The 12,362-nt window shown below is 43.0% G+C and overlaps 1 protein-coding gene across 5 annotated transcripts in view; it reads right to left on the bottom strand.

The window, feature by feature from the left end:
* rasal2 (RAS protein activator like 2) overlaps window positions 1–12,362 on the bottom strand; it is an 81,688-nt gene that overhangs the window by 19,932 nt on the left and 49,394 nt on the right. For all 5 annotated transcript variants that reach the window (XM_084731334.1, XM_084731333.1, XM_084731332.1 and 2 more), the window contains 2 exons: window positions 8,320–8,426; window positions 3,726–3,838 (listed from right to left, as the gene is read on the bottom strand). In XM_084731334.1, coding sequence (XP_084587460.1) covers window positions 3,726–3,838; window positions 8,320–8,426 — 220 coding nt within the window. The remainder of the gene's footprint in view (window positions 1–3,725; window positions 3,839–8,319; window positions 8,427–12,362) is intronic.

Here is a 12,362-nt window from a genome sequence, read left to right as displayed (position 1 = left end):
ACGGGGAGCCGTCAAACTGGATTCAAACTTTACAATCACACACACTCACACACACACACACACACACACACACACACACACACACACACACACACACACACACACACACAGAGTCCTACCTGAACCTGAGAGTTTTGGAGAGCTGAGCTTTTCGAGCTCTCCGGAGGAGAGACGATGAACCGTCCATCAGGAGTTAAAGCTCCGAGCTGACTGAGCCACACAGAGGCTGTGTGTGTGTGTGTGTGTGTGTGTGTGTGTGTGTGTGTGTGTGTGTGTGTGTGTGTGTGTATAAAGCATTATCGTCCTGTCCAGCTGGCTGACATTCTGTCGGCTATAAAGCTGTACTCTCTCTGGCTGCATCAGTTGACTCGACACATGTGAACAGATGCAGCGTCCATCATTCATCATAAGACCGCTGTCAGTTTCATGTCATACATATTATTATATCATAACACGGTGACGTGTTCTGTGTCTCTGTCTCTCTCTACAGTCAGTGTGTGTAATATTTATATTTAGTTTGCTGGTTGTGGAGAGGATGAATTATAATGATTTTAATGGACTAGAAGGAATCAATCAATTTTGATAAGCGTTTAACCAGTTTGAGTCTCTTTTTTTAGGATTTAAGTCTAACTTCTCTGATTTCAGCTTTTTAAATGTGAACATTTTCTTGTTTCTTTACTCTTCTCTGACAGTAAACTGATGATCTTTGAGGACGTCATCTTGGACTCTGATCAACATTTTATGACATTTTATGAACAAAACAAACTAATCAATTAGTGGGAAAATTATTGCCAGATTGATCACTTGTTGAAAAATAGGTCCAAACATGTGAAAACAGGTACGTCCGTGCACTCCGCCTGTTTTCACGTTTTTTTAATCTATTTTTCAATTGACAAGATTGTAACAGGATCAATTAATTTGTTATTATTATAATTGTAATTTTTCAATTTCCTGCCTACATCACACATCTTTGTCACAAAAACCCAGTATCAGTTCTTTGTAATCAATCAGATTTCCACAAACTAATTATCTCACAGTGTGTCTGGAGCCTCAGGGCCCCTGAAGGGTCTGAGGCCCGCTGTGCCCTGTTGTTAACTTAAACCCAACAAAACATGTCAGTAATCACTGATAATTAAAGTGATCAGAAGACACATTAGTATCTGATCAGCTCAATGACTGACGATCATGTTGGATGTTTACTTTGCAATAATCAATCAAATCAATCTATATCAACAGAATGGAGACATTTAACTCTGAGCTACATCAAGTCAGACATTAATTATGAACCACAGTGTCTCATTTCTACATTTCTATTTCTACAACTGACGTGAATCAGAGAGACAAACAGTCACTGGAATGTGGACATTTCTCCTCTTTTCATGGAGCGAGGCTAACAGTTTCCCTCTGCTTCCAGTCTTTGTGCTAAGCTAGGCTAAACACACCCTGGATCTCTCTCTGTACTGGACACACACACACGAAATGATCACGTAGAACTGATCAATACACCACTGTTTTCTTTTAGTTTTCCCTCGTTTATGAATAAAAAGGCCAAAAGGCAGGAGACATGTAATAATCATGATAGTTTTCCTTTCCTGGTTTCAGTGCAGCGTCCAGGAGTCACATGACAGTCTTGACTTCCACTGTGCATTTTGTTTTTTAGTGTTAAACTTTAAGTTGCTAATAAACTTCCAAACATCAGGACAAAAATCATTTTAGGTGTCTGTGCTTCCAGGGGCCGGTTGTTTTCCAGGGATTATTTTTGTTGTTGACTTTCAGGTGATGTTGAAGACAGTGGGACATTTTTTGTTTTACAAACCAAGAAAAACAAAAACCTAAAACGTCTGCAGGGTGAAAACTGAGTGACAGCAGAGCGTGTTGCAGAGGAGACGAGGAGACGAGGAGACGAGGAGAGGAGGAGAGCCAGCTTTCCAGTAAAACCACCTCCATCCAGTCAGTGCTGGGAAAGCTGGGCGCGTTAATGGAGGGAGGAAGAGGAAGAGGAGGAGGAAGAGGAGAAACCCACAACATCCCAAAAAGAACAGAGGAGCAACTAATAAACCCTCCACCCTCCTGTCTGTCTGCCCGAGTTTAACTTCAGATATCAGACAGACAGACAGACAGACAGACAGGCAAACAGACAGACAGACAGACAGACAGACAGACAGACAGACAGACAGGCAAACAGACAGACAGACAGACAGACAGACAGACAGACAGACAGACAGGCAAACAGACAGACAGACAGAGACAGACAGAGACAGACAGACAGACAGACAGACAGGCAAACAGACAGACAGGCAAACAGACAGACAGACAGACAGGCAAACAGACAGACAGACAGACAGACAGACAGACAGGCAGAGAGACAGACAGATGTCGATGTTGATTAGTTGAGGAAACACAGTGGAAGCAGCAGAACAAGAAATTAAGTTTGATATGAAAGCATCAGCAGCTTCTGTCACTGCACAGTGTACAGAAACATGGCGGTAACACGGCGACATCACTGTGACCTCGTATGTCTGGACCGCCGACAATGAGTCGAGACTGAAGCTGCAACACAAGGTCCCACGTGATCAGTTTGGACTGACGTCTGTGTGGGTTTTGTCTGCAATAAATGCATTAAATCTCTTGCATTAAACTCTCTGTAGTTACTGTTGCTGCGCCTGTCAGCCTTTCAATTCTCACACTGTATTTATGCAGTTTATGGTGATGGTGACGGCGGCAGACTCAACTTTGAAACTGGGAGGAACTGTTCTGTGTTCTGGTCTGCGGTTCATTAGAGAAGTTAAACAAAAGCATCCTCTCATTTCTAGATGACGACGGTGGAGTCTGTCGGATAAAATAATGACTCTCAAGCAGATTTCATAAATGTAGCTAAGCTAATGCTAACTCGACTTGAGTCAGCTGAAACGTCCGCAGCTGACGTTTTAATGTTTCCATCTGACACATTTTGAAACATTTTAAAACATGTAAAGTTAGCTAACAACAGCGTACATGATGTAACATTAATGCTAACAGACTGAGGCTAAAGCTAGCTTACATCTCAGCTAACACTGGTCAGATGGTGAAACACAGCAGGTATATCTACATGACAGATGACAGAAATACTCATTAAGGAGAGGAAAAGGAAGCGCAGGGACTCGATCAGTGCAGCAGCTGCACCAGAGAGAAACTACTCCAGAAACAGTTCTGGCGTGTGGCACCAAAATGACAACCTGTAATCTGTGTGGTGATTCAGTCTCGTAGGTAACGATCATATGAGAACCAGCGTTGGCTCCAGATTTCACTGCCCGATCTTAATAACAACCATTTCACCAACTCAGACACTTTATAGCCCTGACAACCATCAAGGAGCAAAAACTGAACAACTGAGAAGCTCATGGATGATCGGCAGTTTAATTAGAGTCACGCTGCTCAAAATCCTGCCAGAACAACAGTTCTCACTGAAACAAGACCTGACGGCCAGGTGAGGTCAGTGGATCTTTGTTCCATTCAACTTTTAACCTGTAAAAAATTCTTACTAAGATCGGCAAGCATTGCAAGGGTCATTGAACGCCTCACACTGTTTGATTTTATCTCCTGACCGTCACCTCCAGATGACCCAGACTGGAATCTGATCAGTCGTCGCCTAAAACCAAACTGTGATCCAACAAAGCGAGTGTGTGTCAATCATCTCCTCCGCCATCAAGGAGCTGCTCAGACTCATCGATCAGGTGGATCCTTACCTGTCAGCATCAGCAGGACGGAGCGAGGGCAGTCTGAAGCTCGTGTTTCTGTCCAGTTTGGTCTGACTCTTCGTCCTCTTGATGGAGCCTTTGAGACGTTTACTGAAAAACCCCTGAAAGATAAAAAGAGTTCAAGTTTAAATCAGTAACATCCTGAACATCCTGTCACAAGCACAGGTCTCTCATCCATGAGCAGATGCACACAGGTATTCATCCATCCATCCACTCATCCATCCACTCATCCACTCATCCATCCACTCATCCACTCATCCATCCACTCATCCATCCACTCATCCATCCACTCATCCACTCATCCATCCATCTGATGTCGTCCTCATATGTCTCGTTTTGTCCACAACTCAGAACTGTCAGAGAGGAGAAAGAAACCAGAAAATATTGACATTTAAGAAGCTGAAATCAGAGAATTTGGGCTTTATTTTAACGTAAAAATTAACTAAAATAATTACTTGAAATAGCTGAAGATTAATTTAAAAGTTGATTAATAATTGATTAATCAATCAATCATTGCAGCTCTGGTCAGTTGACAGAAAATTAATCAGCAAATATTTTGATAATTGATTAATTGTTCAAGCAATTTTATCAAGAAGAAATGAAGAAAATGTAATTTAATTAACTGAATATTTTGGGGGGGTTGGATAAAATAAGACACATGATGACATCACAGATTAATTAATGAATTGATCACTGTAGTTTAACTGCTGATGTTCTCTCATCAGCAGTTTGTGAGAAGAAACTCTTTATCAGAGACTTTTAGCTCCACTCAGGACTGATGACTGCAGGTACTGATGCTGCTGTTGCCGTGGCGACCGGGACATTAGTGCGGACCAGAGCGCCTCCCTCGGGTCAAACACAGACAGTCGAGGATGAGTCACCCCTCTGACACATGGACGAACGCGACTTCACAGAGGTCATCGGTGTGAGTACACAGCGCTGCACGGTCACATGACTGCACGGTCACATGACTGCACGGTCACATGACTGCACGGTCACATGACTCAGCTGATTTGGATCACACTGCTCTTCACCTATCAGATGCTCAGTGACGATCGAAGGCCTGAGCAGAGCAGAGGAAGTGAGCGGCCTCGTTTCCTGAGATATTAATATCCTCAAACACATCTTCGTCTCCCCCTCCTCCCCCTCCTCCCCCTCCTGTCGTCCCCCACAAACTCCCTTCAGGCTCATTGGCTCCCATTAAAGCATCAGAATTAAGATTCGTCCAACACTGTGGAAGGAGGAAGCTGATCACAGCTATTGATCCTGATTACTGGTCTCCTTGGACGACTTAATGTTATGATGACTGACTCAGAGTTTGGAGCAGATGACTGATGGCTGGACGCGTTTATGATCCCGCCTTCACTTTACCTCTGACTTGGAGGCTGCACCAGCTCCCAGCATGCTCTCCGTCTGTATTTTCTGTATGAAGACATGCTATGAAGTTTGACTGGAGCTAAAAATAGTGAGAAGACGACCTGAGAGCTGCTGTGAAGCTTCCACAGAAACAACTCGGCCTGCTGCCGTCGTCAGGTTTAATTTCTCTCATCAGTTTGGGTTTAATTAGTTATCAGATGATATAAAAAGGGGGGTCAGACGTCATGATTGACAGCTGCTCATGACTGAGTCGGCAGCACAGACCAGAACGAGATGGCAGCATTCGTATCTGATTTGTTGGACTAATTTTTGTGCAGTGGGAGGAAGAGGAGACATGGCGGCCATCTTTATTTGTTAGCGGCACAAAAAAATGTGGTTCATTACGTGTCGCATTTTCAGAATATAGTCGTACATCTTCACACTAAAAGAGGAGAACATTTGGAAGGTGCTGTTATTCATGCCACTGGTTTTAGAAAGTAAAGTGAGCTGTGTGTTTGTTTGACGCCCCTCATCTAAGATATTGACACTTATTATTTTAGTGACGTCATCCTGCATTATGAGGATCCACGTGGGAAAATCAAATTCCTGTGACTGACTGAGGTTTGTGCAGCACTTTAATGCTTCTGATGTGTGAATTTAAGATCACAAACACAAAAAAGGATTACAAGCATTAATTAGCAAATTGCAGCATGTTATGAATGCTGGCTGACAGATAGAAACCGGATGAAACGGAGGCGTCTTGTGGCTCACAGGACACTGAACACCTCTGCACACCTCATTCATGTGTGTGTGTGTGTGTGTGTAATGTCCACACAGAGACAACGTGCTGAAATCACTGTCACACACTTTTTAATCTGACAAAACACACAGAGTTCAATATAAGATCAGAGGTTTGAACAGCTTTTATTGTTTTATTGTTAATCAGGGATTATACCTGCACTGAAAGGGATAGTTCACCCAAAATTGAAAATCATCTCCTCACTCTCATGTTGATTGAAGGTCGGGTTTAGATTTTTAGTCCACAGAACACTGCTGGAGTTTCACAGGAAAACAGAGCTGCAATCAAACATGCTGCTCGTCTGCTGTAATCCAAGTCTCCTAAAGATCCAACATACCAAGCTGACTTTAAAAAAATCCAATCTTCACTGTAGATCTTTAGCTTGGAGCCACGTTCACCTGCACACTGTCTGGGTGTGTGTGGTGTGACGGTGTGCAAACAACATGTTCCTGTGAAACTCCAGCAGCGTTCTGTGGACTGAAAAACTAAACCTGACTTTCAATCAGCATGAGGGTGAGTAGATAATGACTGAATTTTCATTTTTGGGTGAACTATCCCTTTAACATAAGTACACACTGATGAATAGTTTGTGTGGTTTTATTTATTCATCGCTGCTGCTCTTCACTTACATTGTAAACTGACAGACTTTACAAATGTAACCTGCAGTATTTAGGAACGTAACATCAGAAACATTTTGTAATATTTATATATTTTCATTTTTATTTTTTGAGACATGCATGCAGGAAATGCACTCCTCCCCGATACAAACTGTTTGTCTGATGAAGGTCAAATTAATGTCATATTGTGAGTTAGACGTGTGCAGAAACTTTCTGATAGATTTACTAAAAAGTTAATTATTGGATTGTCAGTCAGTTTGCAGATTTTCAGCTGCGTCTCCTTATTTCTACTTTCACAGCTTTTCAAACAGTCCAACACGAGTCACTCGCAGCTCCATCACACTCCCTGTGTGTGTGTGTGTGTGTGTGTGTGTGTGTGTGTGTGTGCGTGTGTGTGTGTGTGTGTGTGTGTGTATGTGTGTGTGTGTGTGCGTGCGTGTGTGGTCCTGGAGCAGATGGTTCACATGTTTGTGTTGATGACCTCTGAAAGCTGTTCATTAAATATCACCGCAACACGTTTGGACTCCTGACAGCCGAAGATGAAAAGTGTTTCGGTCGAAAGCAGCAGAGAGACGTCGGCTAAATATAGAGGAGCCCAGACTCACTTATTGATGTTTGTCACATAATGAGAGCTGCAGCAGTACTCTGATTACCTGCAGTAATCACTCAGGTACACTCTGAGCTGATGATCCAATCATGTGTTAATCAGGTTACGTGCATTCTGAGTCTGCTGATAATCACATGAAGACATTTGCACGATGATTTATACAGACAGAGCTGCTTTAATTGGGTTCAAATCTAATTCAGTGAGGATGCACAGACAGTGTCTGTGTCTGTTACTAGCAGGAGGGTTACAAAAAAACTACAGACGCTCATCCAGCTGCTGGTGAAGAAACTCGTCTACTTCTGTCATCGACCGACGCCGGTAGCTTTTTATTTTGACACTGAGGTGCTGATAGACCGCAGAGAAAAGGCAGACGGCTGCTCAGAGCTGATCTGTCTGAAATCTTCATGTATGGAATCAGGAACATATGAGATGTCTGAGCAACAGGTCACATGGTCTGTGACTTCAGACCGTCCAGGAGACAGAAGAACACAGATGAATGACAGGGCTGCACCAATGATTACTTTTTAAACGATTAATGATTAATGTATTGATTCATCTAACTCTTATTATTAAATTAATATAACAATTAACTCCTAACTGGAGATGATGTGAAGCAGCGAGCGAGCGAACAGCTGATTGGTTCAGTTTTCCTTAACGAGGACGTCCTAACCTGCTCCGTGTGTCAAAAATCTCCCAGACAAGTTTCACCTTCACCTCCAACCTGTTTTATCTGCTTCAGATGGACGTGACATCCTGGACGTTTGTGTTTGTCCTCATCACAGCAGTCAAAAAACTTTCACCAAAAAAATCTGTGAATGCTTTAATTTCATATTGTTGGTTAATTATTGTTGATTGATTAAAGAGAGAGAATCAACCTGTAGGTTTGTGTTAAACAGTCTGAGGTCGGACGGTTCGTCACGTTAACGCCGTGCCTTCAAACAGTTAAATACACACCTATTGGCTGATTATCTCTCACTTAAATTGTTCAAATAAAAAAGACTCGCACACAGACGACCTGACCTGTCGATTTGACCGGCTTCTGTTTCGCACAAAAAGAAACGCAAGACTTGTTTCTGTAGTAAAATCCTGATCGCAGCTCTTTCTCCTCCTCTCTGGTTTTCATTAATAAAGGTACATTTGAATTTTAAAACACTGTGTGTGTTGTGTGTGTGTGTTTCCTGCAGAAACTCGTCCGTTACTCACCGGCACTTTAAAAGGCGACGAGTTGGGATTGTCGACAGTGACGCTCTTCTCTGAACTCCCCAGACCGGAGATGCTCCTCCTCCTCGGAGATCGCTCCGAAGACACTTCTGCAGAGACAACAGAGAGACACAGAGACAGCATGTTAGATCAACCAGAACCGCTTCCTCCTCCTCCTCCTCCTCCTCCTCCTCCTCCTCCTCCTCCTCCTCCTCCTCATCATCATCAGCCTCTGAGCCGGACGGATGGAGGACGTGGTGATGACGTACAGACACGGTGGAGGACAGATGACAGACGGACGGCGTGTTTGTTTGATGGCAGCTGGTTCCTTCATCTTAAGCAGGTGGAAAAACAACAAGAAGCCCAGAAGAGTTTGACTGGATGAGAACTTTAACCTTTCTAACAAACGACACGTCTGATGTCTGTGTTCATGTGGTACGGGACTCGACGAGGGCCTCAGGGGTCATGACCTGCCTCTGATTGGCTGATACTTGCTGTTCTCGTGGGTTGGGTTGGTTTGGTTTGGACCAGATGAAATTTTTCACCACGACTGACACGTGTACCAGGTTTTATGCAGCTTCAAGTCCATTTAAGTTTTTAAAAAGGCAATTTGTTTGTGAGGAAAATTATAATTAGGTTCCTCACACCGTGCTGCACCGTTAAACTGCTGCTTCCAATTTCACAATTAGAGCTGCAAAGATTAATTGATCAATCAATTATTAAATTCATTGTCAACTATTCTGATAATTGATTACTCAGTTTGAGTCATTTTTTTTAATAAAATGCTTAAATCTTCTGGTTTCTTTCTGGTTTCTGAGCTTTTGTTCCGTCCTGTGTTATAAATCCAGCGCACCCCTCTCGTTTACGGAGGAGCTCCTCCGTCCCTCCCTGAGAACTCAAACTTTCTCTCAGCTCGGTTGTTTGAGACATTGAACACCTGCCTCCCCCCGGAGGACAGAGGACAGTCCTGTCCCCAGCGGCAGGCGGAGGGTGACCAGGACGAAGCTGACGCACCGCACTCAGTTCAAGACTCCTGACGAGGGTTAAACACGTGATGCCGCCAGTGACGACCAACCGAGGAGACAAAACACTTCGTGTTGAATAAATCCACGAGTCGCAGTGTAAGGATGCACCGTATCATATCATCTGTGATATATCGTTAGGATTTACTTCATGATAAAGAAAATATCATGATAACGGCAATATTCTGACAATAAACCACTGGAGGAAATAAAGGAGCAATGCAAAACATTTGTCAGTATTTTTAAATAACCGTCAAGAAAATGGACATCACAGAATATCCTGAAATATTATTTTAGGACCATATCGTCCCTCATTACTGCAGCCTGATGCCGTTCACTCCTCTGTGACTCTAAAAGCAGTTCAAATACAGACTGTTGCATCTGGATCACATGTTCCTTCATGTCTGTCTGTCCATCTGTCTGTCTGTCTACAGTGAAGTGTGTCAAGGACAGCAGGACAGACAGACACGTTCATCAGCAGCAGCTCTCTGCCCTGCAAATTAATTTCAAGAGACAAACTCAATGGACAAAAACACAAAGACACAAACGTCTGGATGTTTTACATCCAGTCCAGTGGCTGGTCCTGGTCCCAGTTCATGTCCTCAGACTTGGCTCCCCTCCAGCTTCATTGATCTCGAGATAATTTTAGAGGCTCTTCCTTCCCCTCCAGCTAACTCAACAGTCCTGTCTGAGGTGGCTGCAGTTTGGTCTCTGGAGGCCTGAGCGGCTCTCAGACCAGATCTCCAACCACCTACGAGTCTGTTAGCAGCTGCAGAGACGCTCCTGACGGCGCCTCAGCAGACAGGAAGCTCAAAATAACTCCTCACCTATGACAGCAGGCTGACGCAAGGATCTCCTGAGGTCCTCTGAAAACCTGCAGCCTTCATTTCACAGGATTTAACTCTCATGGTTTTTCTGACAACATGCAGCTGCTGACGGACTTCTGGACCTGCTGAAACCTGAATTAACTGACACTGACACGCATCATCACCTGACATATTATCAGCTTATAAAGTCACTGATGTAACATGTAAGCATACAGCTTCCTACTTCCACATCCAGCAGACTCAGAACATCATCATCATCATCATCATCATCATCATCATCATCATCATCATCATCATCATCATCATCAGCAGCAGCAGCAGCAGGCCAAGTCCAAAATCCATTTTCTTTTTGCTCTGTTTTGGTCTCTACCAACTCCTGAGGGAAATATCAGACTCTTAAGCTGCTGATCTCAAGTTCACACTGTTAAAATATAAAATTACCGAAATAAAAATGTGGCCCTGCTCCGGAGCAGGGTCCAACAAAAGTTCAGCTCAAACTGGTAAAGCCGCCCTCTAACTGTCGACTTAACCGTCAGTCAGCGAGAAGAGTCTCAGTAGACCATCATTTCATTTATTTGTTAGTTGCAGACTTTTGGGCTGCTGCTACCATTAGCACGTTAGCTCAGTTAGCGGTTGTACGGGATGATAACGGATTAATCAATTAATTGTTGCAGCTATACGTACAAATACAACTTCTCTCTGAGGACATGAAAGCTTTATATTATATTTGTGTGGTGACACTCTGTTGTGATGTGATTGGTGGGACTTTTCAGGTTTTCAACACAGGAATGTAAGAAACTATATGAAGAAATGGTAAATTATTGTTATCCTGACGTGTGCGTGTTTAAACACTTTGCCCCTGCACCCCTGCAAAAGTCTGTGTCCCACCTGGGCCTCGCCACTCAAATCATTTTGGACACGCCCCCTGGTGCCAACAAATGAGGAGAGAGCGACAGGAGAAAGGGCTTTTTCCACGGCCGCTCCAAGTGTTTTGAGAAATGTCTGAAACTTTTTAGAAAGGTGATGATGTCATCACAGTCCCTTTTTTCAGGCAACCAATCGTATATTCGATGTCACTATGGTAACGAAGAAAACTGAGCCTTTCCTTTCTGATGTGCAGCAGAATTTTGACTTTTTTTTCGATTGATCCATTATCAAAATAGTTGGCAATTAATTTAATATCAATTAATAATTGATTATTTGATTAATTATAGTGCGTTACTGAATGTTTACTGCTAAACAGGAAGGATTAAAGGAGTGATATGTAGCAACTGCACATCCAAGAATGTGCACTGCAGTCCAAAAAGTCAGCTGGAGCCATGGACTGTCTATCTATTTATAATAGAGTCGTCCTCCGCAGACTGGAGGCTGCAGGAGCACAAGACGAGCTCAACATCATAATTTGACAGTAATAAATGAGGACGAGTCCTCTGTCAGTTGATCAGCTGTTTATAACTCTGTCAGTTGTCTGCTGATCTAAAGTTCAGCCTGTTATCCTACAAACAAAAACCCCACTGCTCTGAAAATACAGTCTCACTGCTGCCAAACTCCATTAACATTTTCATCAATTTAAGTGATATAAACATCTAGTCCTTTAAAAAGATTATCAATGATTTCTAACAACTCAAACAGACACTGACTCATTCAGAGAACATTCAACATTAATTTGAACTCTAATTAATATGAAACGGGCAAAATAAAACACAGGTTTTGGCCGGAGTGAGCGTGCAACTTAGTATGTTTCTTTAATATGATGGCATATTGTGGTAATTTTATGATAAATTACAGTAAATATATTACAGATTTCTCCTTTAAAGTTGATGAACAAACAGCTTCCAGCGAGTTGTGAATCAGTTGTGTTCATACTGAAGTTTATCAGAGGGTAAATCACAGATAATGATTAGCTCAAATCCAATTTTGGCTGCTAAACACTGGCTGGTAGCAGCATCATCACCCAGTCAACAGTTTTCAGATCGATGCTAAAGCAACATGAAGAGAGTGAGACATCACATCAGCTCTGCGTGGACTTCACATGATGTTTCAATGGCATGAAAACACACATCAACGTGCTGCCGACCGTAACAGGAACACATCCAGCTCATCAGTGTGACGGAGCCACAGTGAACGCAGCATGCAGCAGCAGTCAGCATTTATCAGCTTTGGCAAAGTGCTGGATCAAGTTCCAGCTGCAGGGAGC

The sequence above is a fragment of the Lutjanus erythropterus genome, chromosome 12, assembly GCF_056507025.1.
Source record: "Lutjanus erythropterus isolate fLutEry1 chromosome 12, fLutEry1.hap2, whole genome shotgun sequence".
In the NCBI taxonomy this organism is placed as follows: domain Eukaryota; kingdom Metazoa; phylum Chordata; class Actinopteri; order Lutjaniformes; family Lutjanidae; genus Lutjanus; species Lutjanus erythropterus.
This window is presented reverse-complemented; position numbering and strand designations above follow the sequence as displayed.